The sequence below is a fragment of the Oreochromis niloticus genome, linkage group LG23, assembly GCF_001858045.2.
Source record: "Oreochromis niloticus isolate F11D_XX linkage group LG23, O_niloticus_UMD_NMBU, whole genome shotgun sequence".
In the NCBI taxonomy this organism is placed as follows: domain Eukaryota; kingdom Metazoa; phylum Chordata; class Actinopteri; order Cichliformes; family Cichlidae; genus Oreochromis; species Oreochromis niloticus.
In genome coordinates this window covers 42,731,117-42,751,233 of record NC_031986.2, presented here as the reverse complement: position 1 = coordinate 42,751,233, position 20,117 = coordinate 42,731,117, and the positions used below count along the sequence as shown (strand labels likewise).

The 20,117-nt window shown below is 41.1% G+C and overlaps 1 protein-coding gene across 3 annotated transcripts in view; it reads left to right on the top strand.

Annotated features, from left to right (window-relative positions):
• Window positions 1-15,098: 15,098 nt before the first annotated feature.
• The window catches only part of trabd2b (TraB domain containing 2B), a 68,424-nt gene continuing 63,405 nt past the window's right edge, over window positions 15,099-20,117 (top strand). Inside the window, exons 1-2 of one of the 3 annotated variants that reach the window (XM_005479071.4) lie at window positions 15,099-15,655; window positions 18,322-18,891. In XM_005479071.4, coding sequence (XP_005479128.1) covers window positions 15,542-15,655; window positions 18,322-18,891 — 684 coding nt within the window. In that variant the 5' untranslated portion in view covers window positions 15,099-15,541. The remainder of the gene's footprint in view (window positions 15,656-18,321; window positions 18,892-20,117) is intronic. The other 2 variants (XM_025903249.1, XM_003440039.5) reach the window with 2 other exon arrangements.

The following is a 20,117-nucleotide window of genomic DNA, read 5'->3' as shown; positions in this document are numbered from 1 at the left end:
ACAGGGTGAGGAGGGCAGGGGTCGAGGAGTGTAGTTGTAAGAGTTTCCCTTGTGTGACACTGAAACTCAACACTCGCCTCCTCTCCTGTAAAATGACTGTGTCCGCTTGGCCACCCCTGATGGGGATGGAGGGGAGGCTTGTCCAGATCCATACAGCCCCACTGCAGGTCACACCCGGCTTGTCCTGCCATACCTAGTAAACCGAGAAACTTTGAACTCATAACTGTCAAACAGGACTTTGGCTCAGACCAGCACATTAATCAAGACATTTGCCTCTAGACACATCCATGAAAAACACCAGCCTGAGACAACTCCGTTGCAACTTTGTCCTGACAAGGTGAAAATACAGCTTCAGTCAGTGCAGTAAAACACAGACGGGTCAGGTTACTGCAACATCATTACTGGCACCATCAACGCACAGCATATTTCTAATAAATGTAAACGAGTGATTGGATGTGTTAGGCATTTGTGTTAATGAAGACATGAAGATTTAAAGCAAAGCAAATGACATCTAATTTAAAACAACAAAACTTAAACTGAATGAATTTGTTACATCTTTGTTAGAATAATAGATAATTATCATCAGCATCAGTTTTACACTGCTAGCATTCTAGAACATGTACAATTTGAGATATACACAGGTGAGATGGCAAAATTCAGTCAGGCCACAACTTTTCAAAACTTCTCTCTGTTCCAAAATATATTCTCTCAGTAAACGAGATCTTCATGTCTCTTTCTTATCATGCAAGAAATGCTCATTCATACATTATAGAACAGGAAAGCCTCCTGTTATTCTGATATAAAGACGTGTCATTAACCATCTACGTATACTGAGGATAATGCACGTCTCAAAAAACATTAGCGCCTGTTACCCTATGAAATAAAAGGGTTTCTGTGTAAGAGATTTACATGAATACATTTTCAACAGCAGAGGAAAAGTGACAACTTCAACACCTTGGTAATTACTTCCACACAGAGAGAAGTTTAGCTGGAGTGCGGCTCTACTTTGGGTGTGTTTGTTTTGGCTTTCTGCTAACGCAGGGTCACAGGTATCGCACCTGATTCATGACTGCCTCCTCTGTCCAAAGGGAACTTCTTGTTGTCCTTGGCTGAACACTGAGTTCCCCTCACTATCTCACACTCCCTTACACACCAGCAGACGTATAAATGCACACACACAAACCTCACAAACTTGTAAATACTATTTGGGGATTTTCTGTTCGTGCCATCTTGGATTTGGTTTACATAATCACATACACAGACATGCACAAAAACAACACATGAGCGCAAAAGGCTTTGGTTTAGCCACATATTAGGAATGATTTTTAAAAAAAAATACTTACGCACGCTCCCAAATCAGTTCACACATGTGGGGACTATCTTTGGGTTTGCTCAACAACATCACGCACAGATGCAAAACACATGCACATGCATAAATATATAAATGCCTTTTATTAGTTTGGTGTCTGTCTCTCAGTCTCTCTCTGCACAGCCTTCTTTTTTTTTGGTGACACAAAGCGTATCTGTGCGAACATCACTGCCCTCCCTGTGTGCTTGTAGATCCTAAACCAAGTGAACTTTAGGTCTCCAGTTTTATGGGTTAAATGGAGCCAGCTCCAGAGGTGGACTTAATGGGTGGTTCCCAAGACAACTTCAACTTCTTCTCCTGTTGCTTTGCTACACATCTTTGTCTCATCTCCCTCACATCTTCTGCCAAGTGTCTCAGCTGGACCTCCATGCTCAACAAGAAAGAGCTTGGAGAAAGAGAATGAGAAATACAGCGTGGTGCAGTTTATCTGGATCCTAATAACTGCATGGATCAAACTGGCTGGGGTTATGAAAAAGATTTATAAGACAGTCAGGTCCTTCTGTATGCTAGACGTTAGTATCAAGAAGATAGATGGTTTCATTATGCTTGCTCATTGTGTCCATGTGTGGGTTTACCGCACAGTGTGCCAGAACTTTACACTCCGTGATATTTTCAGGGAAACCTCTCTTGCAATCGATGGATTGCTTTGAGAAAATTAAAGCCTTCTTGTAACTGTTAGAACATGCTTTGAATGGTGGTAAACCTGCAGTGATTTAGTTTAGTCTCACATGTCACTGTTTTTCCAAATATGGTCCAAAGGTAAAAATTAGGTAACAAATCTCAGTCTCTGTTGGAGCTCTATACAGGGAGTGCAGAATTATTAGGCAAATGAGTATTTTGTCCACATCATCCTCTTCATGCATGTTGTCTTACTCCAAGCTGTATAGGCTCAAAAGCCTACTACCAGTTAAGCATATTAGGTGATGTGCATCTCTGTAATGAGAAGGGGTGTGGTCTAATGACATCAACACCCTATATCAGGTGTGCATAATTATTAGGCAACTTCCTTTCCTTTGGCAAAATGGGTCAAAAGAAGGACTTGACAGGCTCAGAAAAGTCAAAAATAGTGAGATATCTTGCAGAGGGATGCAACAGTCTTAAAATTGCAAAGCTTCTGAAGCGTGATCATCGAACAATCAAGCGTTTCATTCAAAATAGTCAACAGGGTCGCAAGAAGCGTGTGGAAAAACCAAGGCGCAAAATAACTGTCCATGAACTGAGAAAAGTCAAGCGTGCAGCTGCCAAGATGCCACTTGCCACCAGTTTGGCCATATTTCAGAGCTGCAACATCACTGGAGTGCCCAAAAGCACAAGGTGTGCAATACTCAGAGACATGGCCAAGGTAAGAAAGGCTGAAAGACGACCACCACTGAACAAGACACACAAGCTGAAACGTCAAGACTGGGCCAAGAAATATCTCAAGACTGATTTTTCTAAGGTTTTATGGACTGATGAAATGAGAGTGAGTCTTGATGGGCCAGATGGATGGGCCCGTGGCTGGATTGGTAAAGGGCAGAGAGCTCCAGTCCCACTCAGACGCCAGCAAGGTGGAGGTGGAGTACTGGTTTGGGCTGGTATCATCAAAGATGAGCTTGTGGGGCCTTTTTGGGTTGAGGATGGAGTCAAGCTCAACTCCCAGTCCTACTGCCAGTTTCTGGAAGACACCTTCAAGCAGTGGTACAGGAAGAAGTCTGCATCCTTCAAGAAAAACATGATTTCCATGCAGGACAATGCTCCATCACACGCGTCCAAGTACTCCACAGCGTGGCTGGCAAGAAAGGGTATAAAAGAAGAAAAACTAATGACATGGCCTCCTTGTTCACCTGATCTGAACCCCATTGAGAACCTGTGGTCCATCATCAAATGTGAGATTTACAAGGAGGGAAAACAGTACACCTCTCTGAACAGTGTCTGGGAGGCTGTGGTTGCTGCTGCACGCAATGTTGATGGTGAACAGATCAAAACACTGACAGAATCCATGGATGGCAGGCTTTTGAGTGTCCTTGCAAAGAAAGGTGGCTATATTGGTCGCTGATTTGTTTTTGTTTTGTTTTTGAATGTCAGAAATGTATATTTGTGAATGTGGAGATGTTATATTGGTTTCACTGGTAAAAATAAATAATTGAAATGGGTATATATTTGTTTTTTGTTAAGTTGCCTAATAATTCTGCACAGTAATAGTCACCTGCACACACAGATATCCCCCTAAAATAGCTAAAACTAAAAACAAACTAAAAACTGCTTCCAAAAACATTCAGCTTTGATATTAATGAGTTTTTTGGGTTCATTGAGAACATGGTTGTTGTTCAATAATAAAATTATTCCTCAAAAATACAACTTGCCTAATAATTCTGCACTCCCTGTAGGTGCCCTCCGTTGTTTGTATGAAAGATGCTTGATAGTTAGGGCAGGAGCTTTGATTCTTTAAGTGGCAAGGGTAAGGCTTGGACCAGAGGTCAGACATTGAGCATAACAGTGCTTATATGGCTCTGATCCAAATCCACCGCCTTTGTAGCAGCCACAGCATGGATCATTATAAGATTTGTTTTAAAGAGTGATGGTTAACCACAATGCAGCCCTGTTGCCTAACAGTTGAATGGTCTCCTGGGTTTAGACAAACTTGGAAACGTTTGTTTAGGGCTGGGAAGCCCCACCAGCGGAAGATCAGGGTTGGCTTGTTGATAAATCACAGCCGCTGTAGTAAGAGCCCAAAAGGCCAGCTTCTAGTCAAACTTCACACTAGCCCGCTTTGAAAATCAATGTGAAACTTTGTGGGAGCAAATACAATTTTAACCCTGGAAACACCAATAGGAGTTTAGCACAAAATCATTAGCAGGTGTCCATTTTACAGCACCTCAGCTTTGGTAAGTTTGACTGCATGTTAATTTAATTTGTACTGAGAGGATTTCAGTTTGCCCTGGTGAAGGATAAATTAGCAGCTCACTCAAAAACTTTGCGCTGGTGGAGACATTTTTGTAATTGCTAATCCCCCAATGCTTTCTGTGACACCTTGTTCCCACTAAACCCATTAAGACGCAATCATGAGCCCTCATCTGAACCCAGGCTTAACCAACAGCTACGTGTTGATGGAGCTGCGGTTACTCCTTAGCATAAAAATGATTTAGTGCACAGTAATTCTAAACCACTGCATTGCTTTCATCAATAAAGATTTCTTCTCTCTGAGGGTATTCTGCACATTTTAAAAATGTAATATTTAATTTTCAAAGATCAATTCTTTTTAAATGTGTTCATTGTTTAAACAAAATGCTGAAATCACTGAAACTAAAGAAGCAGCACAAATGATTCAAATTCTTTTTGAAAAGAAAAACACACTTCTTTAGGTGTAAGTGTGTGTTTTAGTGTTTTTTCTGTTTTTGTTTGAAAGTAAGGATGAATATCTTTAGGGGGAAAATGTTGTTTAACCCTTTCAACTGTAGTATGTTATGTTTGACATCACAGTAGAAGATGCACTAATGTTTCCTTTTTAATGAAAAAAAGTTTCTTCCTTTCCTTTATCAGATACTTACTCAGATCATCTCTCTCTCTCCCTCTCAGCCTTTTTTTTCTTTTGCATGCTTCATCATCACAGCAACCAACAAAGCCAAGACAAACAGGAACACACGGATTATTCAGTCATTTTTATCAACATCTTGTTCACTTTCCTTCCCCGAATGATGTCTGGCTTTGTAAATATTTCCACTAACCAGTTGAGTCTCCATCAGGGCTTACGGTGGGATTAGAGCTCAAATTACTGACTCTGTGGCTCATTTACTCTCCGAATCCACGGTTTTCAGAACAAAGTTGCATGTGCACATGTCCAGTGATATGATAATAGCATGAAATGAGAAACACATTTCTCTTTCCAGTGCCGCAGAAAGGCTTTTATGTGTAATGTTTGATGTTACAAGTTGTAACACATAGAGGATGTGAAAGGCAAGCGCAAGGACAAAAGTAAAGGTTTTCTGTGCTACGGTATGAAACTGAGCATCTCAGAGAGAAATCTAGGAAAAACAACAATTATTTGAGTCAAAATTTGTAATTAGCATTAATAGTTTAGCTGTAATAAAATGTGCACAGCAGAAGTAGCAGTAGACCAACTTGGCATACTTTTCTTTAATTATCCTCCTGTTATCGTTACAGTTATGACTGAACTGTTTACCCAGCAATGACTCATCTTGCATCAGGTTCATGTTTTGCCAAAAAAAATGGTTAATTTACTGTGGCGACAACATCACCTCAAACCACAAACAACACCAGGCTTATTTTGGTCACTGCTGTTGAAAAATGTTCTTGGCAGTGTTAATGAATGACTTAAACCTGCATCATTCTGTTATTGTTATCTTCCTGTTCTCTCTGCAAAGAGGAATGGATGGCAACAAGCCACGCCTCATTTATCTTCTGCGATATTATCAGTGAATGCTGCTAGATACACACTGCTGTCTGACCATTCAAACACAGTGTTCCACAATCTTACTCAGGAAACGAGGGCGAGTAGCAAGATAATTTGTGTGATCATGCGGTTACTATGTGGCATTACAGCATGAAGTTAAACCAAACCACAAACATGTAAAACATGATTTCAAAGATGCAGTTATTTGTGCTAGTGGCAAAACCACTATAAGCATTAATATAATAAGGTTCTTGTGTTTTTTCGACTTTATTTTTAGGACATTTAGCAGGTAATAATTCATGACGCTATGCTTGCCTTCACTTTCAGAGACCTCCCACTTCTGTTTCTATTTTCTGTTTCAAGTCAGAGCCAGTTTGGCTGCTCTGTGAAGGTGATACAGGAGTCTATGGTAATATTCAAAATTCATTTTCCATCTTTTTTTTTTTTTACCAACTTCATCCATGAAATAGCTCTTTTTTTGACCAAGAAGTTCTTTTGATTTTTGACCATTTTGAGCCAAATGTTTGACGCCACCGATGACTCAACTAGGTAAAAGTAATTATTCTTTTATTAGCACAGCAATTTTCTGCAAGACACAATTGAATGGGAGGTTCTCTAAAGATTAGCCAACCTTTTAACATGATAAAATGACATTAGATAATACAGCTTGCAACTGAAACATGGGAATGATTGGCTAATCCAATTTAGTGTAATAGGAGGATGGAGTCCCTTCATGTCCCTTTGGTGGGTGAGAGACTGGCTTCACCCTGGACAGGATGCAATCAATTGCAGGGCCAACACAGAACAATGAAATGAGAATTATCAGTTAACCTAACTTGAAAATGGACTTGCACATTGAGAATATGAATGACCCCAACCAGCAGATTTGAACCTGCTGTAAGATGAATGTGCTAACCAGTGCACCACCTAATTTATTAAACCATCTGTTATCAATTTCAAGTTACTTTTTAAATAAATGTGTGAAATCTATGCAAAAACAAAGAAGATTTCTCAGTGACCTCATACTTTTGATCTTGTTGTCTGTTTACTGGTCAGGCAAGACTTCTGTCTTTAGAAGGTCATGCAAGAGGCAATAAAGATAAATACAGGAAGCTAGATTACCTCAATTTTTGTGCATCATTTGATTTGGCTGTAAGATTTCCGAGCAACTAATTCAATATGACTACCCACATGTGACTGGAGAGATATGACAGTATAAGGGAGCGATGGAATAAGGGAGCAAGACAAAATAGCAGCAAATATAAAAAAGAAGGAAAAGAAAGGGAGACTTACGAGCAACAGAATCCAAAAGCCTCTTCACCAGACCAGTGGACCACTGTTTCCTGTGTGCTCGAATTACTTTGTAAATGTTACCCTGTCAACTTCATTTTAAGAGCCTCCGATATCAAAACAGAACTCAGTCATCTCTGGGCATGTGCAGTGTGGTGACTGAAAGGGCAGCACATTGGCTTAGATGTGACTTTCAATCATGGTGATGTGCTTCAGCCCAGCAGACTATGCTAGGCTCAACTCTGGCTCATAAATCAACCGACTGTCTCGCTTCGACTGCAGAGCTCAGAACTCCCCAGAGTGTAAAGCATGTTTTTTAACTCTCTGCAGTCAGGCCAGGCCGCTATTGTCAGGCATCTTCGCAGTCACTGGGTCATCACAGCAGTCTCCCTTTGTCATGAATCGCAAAACTTATGTCTGCACTGTACTCTATATGTACAGTGTATACATATTATAGATGAATGGCCTTCCGAGTTCATACAGCAAATTTTACTAGAAAGGGATTAAGTTAAATATCAAAGGTAATGAGTGTGAAAATGCTTATAAATTGAATGTTTTATAGCTCCAGAGATAGCAGCGGTCTAGACTGATCAGCTCAATACCTGATCGAATTACTGTGTACTTTTGGACCAACATTCACGGTGCCCCAAGGATGAATAATACGTACTTTGTTGATCTGGTGAGGTTTTCAGGGGTCATCTGCAGGTCAAAATTTGACCTGTCGCAGAGACAAAGGCCTCACATATTACAGTAACTCCTAACTTTTTATAGCAAATTTAGGGGAGAAATTTGAATTATCTAATTATGACCATTACAAAACATTGTCTTCACCATTGTCTTCATTCACTTGTGATACTTTCTGTTATACATTGTTTGTAAATGTTACTAGCTAACATGCTAAGCTGTCGATGATGATAATACTGTCATGATACCACTAGCCAATCACAACAATGTTAGCTGATACATTTAACATATGAGATCAACCCCGTTTGGCTTCCAAAAGCAGAATACCGCATTTTTCTCCATACATATCTGTACTTGTCTAGAGAGATTATTTATAAAGTTTGTCCTATTTTTTAAACTAAATACTACTGTAGAATGAAATACTGCAACAACATATCCACTGAATTGTGTTCACTTACAGAGAAGGTGCTGGCAAACGCTTACACTGATACAGTTTGTATTTCACTTACTGTATTATTGACTTCCCTGTTGGGGCATTAAGGCTCGAAGTTTGCCCCCCACTGGGACCTGAGCATCGGGGCTCAGTCAGATTCAGAGTATAATTCATCTTCTGTGAGACCAGGTGGAGACTGGAAGCTGTCATCGCAACGTTATTGATGTGTTGCATTTAAGTTATACTCTTGGCTCGGACTGCTACCAAGGAAGTAAAAATAGTCTTTGCTCAGTACAGTGATATTGCAAAAAATATAAAGCTTGCTTGGAGTACAAATCTAAGACAATGCTTAATAATTATAGGCCCACTGTCATTTCTACCAAGGTAAGTGGTTAATGATATTATTATACACATCACAGCATAACAGACTCACATCCCCTGGAAGCCCAAACAGAGCTCCAGGCAAGACCATAAATAAATCTAGACATGAAAGCAGGGGCGAAGCTGGTGTATTTTCCTTTTTCAGTCTCATACTGTAGATTACAGTATAAACCGTGACACATGTTCAGGATCAGCTGAAGAAGCAGAAAATTACCTCTCTGGATTTTTCCTGAGAGAACTATTTGTGTATTTGTCTGTGCCTGCGTGCCTGTGTGTTTGTGTATTTAGTCATAAGGGTCATGCTGTTTAATGTGTTTCTGTTCTTTGTGTGTGTTCAGTTCAGTCATACGCGCAGTACTGCTTAATATGTTCCCTCTGACCTAGTGCGTGTGTTTGTGTGTATTTTGTCATAGAAGCCATGCTGTTTGACATATTTCAAAAGCATGTGCATGTATGGATCTGTGTTTATATCAGCGGCTGTGTGGGTGAATGTGTGTGTGTGTGTGTAGCTTAGTAGCGCAGCCTGCTTCTCAACAGGCTCTGGGCCTGTTGACAGCTCCACCGCTCCCTGTCAACCACAAGAACAGCTCTATGTGTGAGTGAAGAGTAGCAGTAGGAACATTGCCCAGAGAGCTGAAAGAAGTCTGGGGTTTGTGTGCGTGTGCATCTATGTGTGCGTACCTGTATCAGTGTCTATGCATGTCTGAGTCTGTGTGTTTATCTGAGTCAGGTTGTTATTATGGAGACAGATCTTGAAAATGCCCTCCTACTTCTCATCCTCCACTGCTCTCTTTCCACAAACCATTAATTTTAGGCATTTGAAATACGGTCTTTAAGGCAATAAATTATGTCTGTGTTGTATCAATACAGAGCCATCAGTCAGACCTAATCATCTCCCTCTGTAGCATTCCTGTGACTCTTCACATCAATTGCTTTCCATCAACACCTTTTCTTTTTGTGTTTCTTTTTCCTTTCTTCTTCCACCTTGTGCACTGGTGCGCCCTCCTTCTTTCAGTGTCTCATATTTAGATGAATGTGTATGTATATCTGCACCGATACATGAACTTGAGTTTGGGGGGTTGAATTTGATGGGCCAAGTGTTACAGAAGCACACACTGATTTTGAAAATATACAGAGCTGAAAACCAAAGGATATGTCGGGGTGGGAAAAGCGGGGATATAAAAAAGATCCAAAAAAGAACAGATGATAGAAAGAAAGCATGAAATGTCATATTGTGTTACCGCTTTCACATTATTCAGCCCCTCCCTACCCCCAACCTTGCACTGGTTCTGAACTCACAGCTGAAGTCCAGTTTTATCAGTCACAGGGATCAAAGAGCTTTTTTCTGGAATCGCACAGTTCTCAACGCAGCTGATTCAAGATGTTATCGTTCTGAGCCTGTTTCTTTGCTTCTAACCCAAAAGGAACCCAAACTGCAGATCAGGCCACTGAATTGTTTTTATACTTTCAAACACATGTTCAAACCACATGTCTGTTCAAAGCACCCAGGTACACACTATGTAGTATTTTGGACACCTAGCTTCACAGATGTGGGTAAACAAAGCTCAAGACAGTCTATGACTAAGACTACCCCCTCAAACACAGCAGCTGGCGTACAGTACGACCACAGAGAGAGATGTGCAAGAGACCAAATAAACCTCGGATAAATACAGGATAAACACACAGAGTTTCATTGCCACCAAACTAAACTCCCTGCCAAAGGCTGACTCAGGCACAGGGCCAGGCTTTGCTTTCTGTAGTCAGTGTAAAATCACAGAAACTAGGGGAAGCTGTGTGTGGAAAAACAACACGAGCAGACAGTAGTTGAACCAATGCTTCCTGTTCTCTATTGATCTTAAAGCATAATATCTTTTTTAACCTTTCATGCCACAAATTTACTATATGTGCTGCATTAAAGCATCTTCGGACAATATGATAATCTTCAAAAGACCTTATTAGTGCAGATGACCATCTTCAAAAGGAGGTCAAGTTCAATTTCTGCCGACTTAGAGAAGAGCTCATCTGATCCCTGCACACCAGTGCAGACCAGAGGCTTTGATTTAATGATATCATAACACATGCTGTTTGTGCTCACCAGTCAATGAAAAATTCCTTATTTGGCATTGGTCGCCTTCTTTGAACCCTGCTTGAATGAACCCCAAACAGGACACTGACAATGAACAACAACAGCATAATAGAGATTAACACTGGCAAAATATATATTGTATTACCATAATATTGTGATATTAATGGTATCCATTGTCGAGCTCTGAGATTTGGAGCAGAACCACTATGTATGCTTAAATGACAAGAGGGGAAACATCATTATTTGTCCATACTTTATTTTTTTTTACCATTCAAATAGCCAAAAGACAGATCTTCTTAACAGCAGGAGGAGCCTTTTCACTCCTCCAACTCTTCAGCTTTGGCTTTCAGGGGTAAATGGGGGAGAAGAGGGAAGATAGCAGGGGGTGCTCCAGATATGGGTAATACAATTACTAACAATGCCAGTGATCAGTGGGAGAGAGTGCAGTGCATCATGGGGTGACTTTGGCAGCCAAGCCTTTGATGTAAGAGAATTATAGGCTCTAGAAAACAAACACAAGATATGGCTCTCTGTGAAAGCATCAGTATGTGTCCACATATACAAAATGACCAGAAAAAAAATACAAATTATGATCAAAACTGCTGCTTTACCAAAATCTCAGCATAGAAGTCATTTCCACAACGGCCTTAGAAGATTGGTACTAATAAGATGGGCCTCCTTCATCATTAAATGGAAAGTGATCAACAGGTGGCATGCATAGTAAAAGCAATTTCAACATGAAGCATATTAGTAAGGTGTGTGGTCACCACACGCTGTCAAAACAGCTCTAGTTTGTGGAAATGTACCAAAAGCATCAACTCCATTCACCCAAAAATACTCCCTTATTAGGCGTCTTGATGATGATGGTGGAGAGCGTCCGCCAGATCCAAAATCACCCATATGATGATTTAAATCATTTTCAGACAATCAAACAATTCAGTGACCCCAAGTAGAAATTGGAATTATTGTACATTTGCTTTGTTTTCCCACTCTTTCAGTCAGGCTTTTTCCTTTGAAGAAGCAGTTCAACATTTTGGGAAATATACTAATCTGCCTACTCGTTGAGAGCTTGATGAGGAGACGACTGTAACTCATATGTCTGCACAGTGAATGTGAAGCGAGAGCCAGCAACCACTTAACACAAATAACTGGAAAAAGGGTGGCTGTGTGCTTTCATTCATTCATTCAGCATCTCAAGAAACTGTGAAAGTGTGAATTTTCTTTCCATGACTTAATTGTAAATATTATACAGCATGACGAAAGAACCTTTTAGGTGAAATATTGAAATATTAACATACAAAATAAACACTCCTGCTGCTGTTTGATACATCCTAAATGCAAATCTTGATCTCATTTAACTAAACTGAATTATTTCAATCTCTGACTCAGACTTATGTCTCTTCTTCTTTACTTCCCCCCAAAATAATGACAGATGTTAAAAAAAAATCTATATGAGACAATACTTCTGAAAAAACAACCCTTGCCGTGACCTCCGTCATTTTATCTCTTCCCCTCATCTTTCCCCTTCTGCTTTTGCTCCTTCTGGATGAAGATAGACCCTCAATTGCATGTGTTGACCTGCAACAAGAGACATCACTGCACCTACTAGGAAAAAACTATTTAACACAAATGTGCTGTCACCAAACAAATCAGTGTCTGCATGACCCACCGACGGCAGCAGAAATTCTTGGAGACTAACCAAAAATAGCCGTTAGACGTTAGACTTGGTTGAACTCCTTTTTATCTCTGCTTAACTCATCTGGGGTAAACAGATACATTTTGGGCCCACTCCCTGGATTCTTTGATATATTTTACCACATAAAATTGTCCTTCTTCTCTACTACCTCCTAACCTTTACATTTTACCCCCCATTTTCCCAGGACATCCGGAAAAGGGAACCACAATAACATTTCACCAGAGACTCTGTCAATATTATTCCTCGACTTCTTCAAAGGAGGACAGAGGATATTAGACCCTGAGCAAGAGATGGGTGGAGGTAGTGAAGGGAATGCGTGTTTAGTCCAGCTGAGACACCAGAAAGAGACAGAGAGTGGGAGTGTCCAGTGGGGCCTTCGAGCTTGACAGTCAGACTATGAGGTATGGAAGCCTGAAGCTATAAGTCACTCCTTCAAATTTATCATACCTAGTTTCTTTGAAGCGCAATTTTTATGCCCTCAGGGTACCCATCCCACCTTGTTCTTCTTACTTTTGTCCACAATGTGCACATGCTTAATTCTTCTTCACACCACTAGGGGTCCCTGTGTACATAATAAACAAAATAGTTTGCATGCATTTCCAGCCTCAGTTACAGTTACACATCTCTGTACAGTTCAGTGGATATAAATGGATGTTCTCTTTTCATGTGGTGTAGAGCACCGGTGGTGTTTATGAAGGAAATAATACTTGCATTACATAACAAAAGACAAGTAATGACTCTGAGGCAAAGGTGCAGATTTAAAATTGGGGTTTTGTGCCAGGACTTCTGCACAATATCAGACATATGGAGAGCCACAAGGACAAGTAGACACAAGATCTTTTGAACTGCAGGGCTACAGACGTTAACAGGGTGCCTTCAATCTCATCTTTACTCTTTCACTATCTGTATGCTTTCTTCTGTATGTCATTGACATATTAAAGAAAAATATGCAAAGCCAGTAAAAGTGTGGACAGGCCTATTGGCAGGGTTCAGCTGCAGACTTGTTTAACATGTCAAAAATACTTTTGCAGCCGAGTCGACTCTCTTTCTCTCCCTTTCCTGCCTCCTTCTCTCTCCAACACCTCCCCAGATGTGTGCTCTATAAGTGGACGTTGCCGCGATCTGCTAACAGAACATTAACTTTAAAGTCTTCTTTCGTCCCCAGCTATATACGTGCACCATGCTGTAAGTGCTGGCCCCAGTCCAGGAATATCCTGCAGCCAGCCGCTCATAAGCCCTCTACTAACCGGCCAAGAATGTGGAAAGCTCCTTCAAAGAGAAGCCTTCTACGAGGCGTGGTTAAAGCATGTACCTGGGTCTACAGGTGGCCACATTAGACTAGATGAAACCGTTAACTCAAGTCCCACACCTGTCTCAGAGCAAGAGCCACAAAAGGGAGAAACCGAGTAGTGAGGATGCAGAGATTAGATTTGTTTAGCATGGTTTTCTTGAGTTATTCTTCTGTTTCAAGTATGTGAAAATATGAGGTGGCATTCAAGTGGACCATTGTGCAAATCCATAAAGCAAAAACATGCTAACTTTTCTACCTGTCAGACTCTCAAATCTTGATAAATGACTCCCAGCGAAAGTAGTCAGAGTCAAGAGTCAAAGGGCAGAAGTGTCACAGTTTTACAACGTGAAACTTGGTTAAAAGACAACTTGATCAAAGGCACTCAACACAAACAGCCAATCTGAATGGAAAATACAATAAGGGTGCAGACGGACCGAGCTGCCCAGTAACAGAAGTGAACAAGGAGTGGTGAGAAGAGGAGTGGAGAGGAGGGGAGAACATGAAAGAGGACAAAGAGTTGCTTGTCTGAGGTCTGTCTGCCCAGCCTGCAGGGAGGGGCTCGGTGCCACTTGTTTGAGGGGTCCCCGTGATAAATTTCCACTACTTGACTCTGTCACGCTGTCTGCCACTTGGACAATAACTGAGGTCACAGTAGAGTAGTGGAGCGTTGACATTGGTGCCTGCACAGAGGGGCCACTATCTCTCAACACATGCGCTGATTTCAGAATGCCTACTCCTCATCATGACTAATACATCTTAAGAAGAGTGGTGGAATGAAGATAAATAAAAGACTTCTCACAGTTGTCTTTGCTTGGACCTGTTTATTTGCATCCATTAATCATGCATATAAGGTCTAAGATTATCCATACAGTTCAAATGCAGCCTATTGCTGCAGGCATGTCAAACAGAGAAGGACAGAGATGAATGGGATCCTACTGGTGAGGAAGCACATGACAGCATTTGAAATAGTGTTCATTTACATCTTTGAAATGACTCTGCCGAAAACCAAACCAAACAAACCTCTGGACAGCTAGTACTGTGAGCCCTCTGGGCTCTTGGTTAGTGGTGACAGCCTCCCTCATAATAATGAGGTACATATACCCAATCATAGTGCATGGCTGTGGTATATAAACCACTATAGCAAAGATTTATAGTTTTATATAAGAAAAAATATTGAACATATAGACACTGAAGATCTAGACTACCATCTGCTAATGAGGAGATGCCTTTCAACAGCTGCAATCTGCAAGAGTTTAACAGGTAATATCAAGGAAACCCCGCAATAACAGAATATAAAATCACATCTAAGCTCATTGGGATCAATTTAAAAAAAACGAGTTCCTGAGTTCGGTTTATTAAAAAAAATATCAGGAACATCGAAATGTGGACTAAATAAACTTAATAGGCAGCTAATGAGAAGATTAATTCCAATCTGCACTGTTTTGGGGGTCTGCGTGGCTAGAGCTGCTTCACTCGGGGAAACCTGTCATTTCTCTATGAACCTGCGCTCCCTCCTCTTAAAAGAACCTGGGCTGTGTGTATTTGGGTGGGGTGGGGTACTCACTCAGACCGTCCCACCTCTTTCCCAGTCAAGACGCTCCAAGTTCGTGGAGCGCAAACTCTCCAAAGAGTTTATAGCTCCTGCTTCAGGACTGCACCGGGTTGGAAGGAGCCAAGAAAAGTTTAGAACAGAAACAGACACATTCACAAGTGGAGTGCGTCGGGAATGGCGAAGAGGCGGAATGGTCCTCTCGCCGACCTGCACATGTGAGCCCAGAGGCCACCGGTAACTTTTTTTTTTTTTTTTTTGTACTTCAAAGGAGACGGGAAACCGGGCAGTAACAGAGAAGACAGAGTGGGGGGAAAGAGAGAAAAGTCCGCTGTGAGCTGACTCCTACAATTGTCCTATAACATCGACGGGATGGTCTTTCTGCCGGGAATCAGCTGGGTCTTCCTGAGCGCGCTGCTGCACGCTGTGGCACCCTGGGGCGCAGACCGACCGGGCAGACCGAGACAGTGCGACGCTCCAAAGTCGGTGAGTCGTGTTGGGACGGCTTTCTTAAGTCAGTAACTCCCCGTGTGCACCGGGATGGACGCGTATTTGAAAGTTAATAATAACCCAGGCTACTCTAAGCAAAGATTTGACCCCGACAAGGTTGTTATTTAGCCCACAGAACTGAATGGAGCTACTAACAACCCTACGGCTTTGCGACACTTGTTGTCTGTTCATCCTAAACTCCCCTTTCTCTCCAAGAACTTCTTTTTGAATAATATGGTGAAACTCCACTGAAGCATTGGGTCATTTTGGAGGGAGATTCTACGACGAGGGGCGCAGTGACTATAGAGTCTAGTTTGTCATTAGGCTGTTTTTCTGACTTAGACACTTGTCTATAACAAGCGCAAAGGCTTACACTGATATGACTTTAAAGGAAACAGCCTACAATTTCTTATTACTTATCCTTAAAGTTATAGTAACAATAACTTAAAGTTATAATAATAATGATAATAATAATAATAATGATATTAATAATAATAATAATAATAACAATAATAATAATAATAATAATAATAATAATAATAATGATAATACGCCAACCAGCTTTGTGGAAAATAACTTTTTGTGCGTTTTGTTTATGTAAATGTTCATATATAAATGAAAGACCCTTATACTGCAGTAAAGCTGTGGAGTGGGGACTTAACATGAAGGAGACTGCCAAGAGAAACTGTTACCGTTTGCCAACTTTATGGCTGTTTATGTGACAAACGCAAGTGGGAACACCCACGGGTGACTTACTTCATTTGGGAAAGTTTCACTGACCTTTCAGAAGTGATCGTGTTTCAGTACTGTGGCGGCTTATTAAAACACTTATCGGGTATATTGGTAAAATTATGGATGTGGCTTGAACTCGCAGACCGTGAGGAAGTGCCGGAGTGCAGCCCAGACATATTCCAGCTCGGTTATTGTGCTTGCCCAGCCGGCTGTCTGCCTTCCACTTCTTGCATTTTCGACATAAAGAGCGGGGGGGAAGTTAATGGCCATCGTGACTTCAAGAGTCATATCCAACACTCTTTCTTGTTGGAAATAAATACAGCACATGAAAACTGCATAGCTCAAGAGCCCAGAAACAGTCCAAAACAAAACAAAAACAAAACACTTGGCACGTGAGTGTGCAAGTTGTTGCTGAAGATATCATTAAGGAGTCGTTTACAGATCACAGACTTTGTTGTATTAGGCTGTCCTATATAGTACTGTTGTCAGATATGGCTGAAGGCTTGCTCCATGTGATTTCTAATGCATCAGTACAGTGGTCTCTGTTTTCTGTTAAGAGTAATTACCCCCATAAAAAAGGAACCCCGTGCGTCAAGGCTCGCCAGAAAAGTCAAAGCTGCCTTAGTAGAGAGGCTCTCGCCTCTTTTCAGGTCTTACACGATCACCGTCTCACTTTCCACGTCAAAACGTCTTCGTTTACGGTTAGGCCCAAGTACACGTAGTTAACGGTGGACGTGCAAAATGCTTTATTAGTTTCCGCCCTTCCAAAATATGATATTAATCCCTTCCAAACCTTTCCCGTTAGTCTTCGCAGACGAGTGGCCTTGGCCAAAGTGAAAATGAGGTTAGAAACACAGAAACAAACGCAGTGTATCTGAAAAACCCGAATTTTGCCCTGAAATCAAATATGGTCATTTTGATTTATTTTGTCTAGCACAAGTTGGTGCCAGTAATTACGGTATGTAAATTGCAATTAATTATGATGATTATAAAAACATACCACAAGAGCACCGCTATTTGAAAAGTTGAAATGACAAAGGCAGCGTTGGCAGTCTGCAGTGGAGCACAGCTGAAGAAAATCTTGATTAAATTTTAGAAATAAACATTTTCTAAGAATAACTTTATTTTACAGTAATGGGTTTCATCCCTCAAATGCCTGATTGCACTGTGTCTCAGAGGCCAGAAGTTTGATATTGTTTATAAAAGCTATTTTTTGTCATATTTAAATAATGCCAACATCAAAGTCATAGCACATGCAAAGCACATTTGCAGAGCAGCTAATAAGAAACATGTCTTAAATGCAGTAGAGCCTTATATTCATTTAGAACAACTGTGATTATTTAATTTCAGTTTTGACATTGCTTTCTAATAAAGACAACCACAACAGTAAAAAGCTGTAACACAAACCTTAAAGACAAAATCAGTGCTGTACTTGAGACTGTCAGCATTTCATCCTCATGCCCGATGTTAAAAAAAGAAAGTAAAATCCCAAATATAAGTATCATAGTGAGGTCAAAATTGAGTGCAGGTTTCTTTCATGGCTTTTATGAGCTCCAGTGTAGTATATTTGCACCACAGCCCTGAAAATGCTTCCCAGGCCGAAAGAGGCTTTGGCAACCGAGGTATGCACCTCAACAATACACGGGGGTCTGTTTACAGCCCAGAAGGCCCCTCTATAAACTCCCTGACTGCAAGTGCTTGCAGCACAGCCCCAGGCTGACTAGACTTCATACTTCCCGCGGTTTAATTTTAAAATAGTATTTTGAATTTTAACTTGTTGACCTGAGCCCAAGAGCCAGTAAACCACAACAGAGGAAAAATCTGTCACTTTTAGTTTTAAGGCGAGCTCTAACATGATGGTTTTGGTGTTTTTGTTTCTGTTTATTGTTAAAATCTTTTTCCTCTTCTTCTTTTTTGTGTGTTTTCTATAGCAAAGTGACATGAACTCTTTCCTTTGGAGAGTAAAGCGGGCACCTCCTCACCCACCTTCTTACTTATTTGGTACCATCCACGTGCCCTACACCCGAGTCTGGGACTTCATTCCCAACAGCTCCAAGCAGGCTTTCCATGACAGCAATAATGTTTACTTTGAGCTGGACCTGACTGATCCCCTGACCATCTCCAAACTGACCAGCTGCCAGTTACTCCCCCATGGAGAAAACCTGCAGACCCTGCTACCTCGAGATCTGTACCGCCGACTCAAACGCCATCTTGATTACGTCAAACACATGATGCCTTATTGGATGACAGCTGACCAGCGAGGCCGAGGCCTGTATGCTGACTACCTGTTCAATGCTATTGCAGGGAACTGGGAGAGGAAGAGGCCTGTGTGGGTAATGCTGATGGTAAACTCACTCACAGAATGGGACGTCCGGTCCAGGGGGACACCAGTGCTCGACCTGTTCCTAGCTCAAGAGGCAGAGCGAATGGGAAAGACTACAGGGGCAGTTGAGCAAGTGGAGGAGCAGTGTCATCCCCTCAATGGACTCAACTTCTCTCAGGTAAGAGGATGAAATGACTGTCTTTGCCTTTATTTTCCTGTGTGTACACAGCCGGAATAGCCAAAGAAATTACAAAACAATTTGGTGAAGTTGGTGCATCGTTTATCCTCCTGAATACATGAAAATATATACACATATACTGCATGTTGCACCTTTGCTGAAAAGAAACTGAGAATGTGGGAGAAGACAACATAAGGAGAAAGAAGTGATTAAAACATGTCTGCTGTAGACAGCTTTATGGTTATGAATGTCCCTCCACCTCACTACACAAACATACTTAACTGCTGAATCTGGAAAAAGGGTGTGAGAGAGTACACAATAACACACTGAAGAAGGTGAGAAGAGAGGAGCGCTCTCTCTCATTTATTAATGCAGACTGTCTGTCTAACTCTCTGCAATAATCCTAAACTCATACTACAATTTGAGAGGAGTGTAATTACCAAATTACTTGATCAGCAAAACACAGGGTGTATATGCAATTTTAATTGATTGTATCATGTAAAAAGCAACGGAAATATGTTTCTATTTAAAGAATTAGTCAGCTGGAGTTTACTTAAAATAGAGGCTGTAAAACATTTTTCAAGGCATGTGAGCTCCCAGACAAAACTCCACTGAGCCTCAAAAGAAGGAGTAAGATGATCTAATAGTTTTTATTCCCTAATACAGCCTTTTGACAAAATTGTAAATGAGAAATCTGCATGTGTGTTCACAAAGTATCCACAGTCACACACATGTTTGCGTGGACTGCCTACACACAAAGGCACGCTGTGCGTGTAAAAGGTTCATACATCCATATTCACTGAGTAATGCAAGAGAATCTGTGAGGGCCTGAACCTCCATGCGAGAGGACGGAGGGCTCGGGAGCTAATTTGAGACGCAGCGGACTTCCAGCCTCTCCTCTTTCATCAGCACCTCCTAACTACGCTGTCAAAGTCGCGTTGCATGCCCTGCACATGCCTGAGAGCTTTACTAACCCTAGAAATAAGCTAGGGCAGGCACACTATGTTTCTCAGTACTGAAGAGAATATTGCTAATGCCTTTGGGAATTTTTTTCAGTGATTTTGTCTATTATGTGCCGTACAGGTGTCATTTTCTTATTACCTTAGGGTTCCATGTTTCCTGTCTTTAGTGTATTTAATGTTGATCTGCATTTAGTGCGACAGTCACTGCCCCTAAAAACAACACTGCTTAAATTACACCCAAACATGGTTGAGAAGCAGCACACG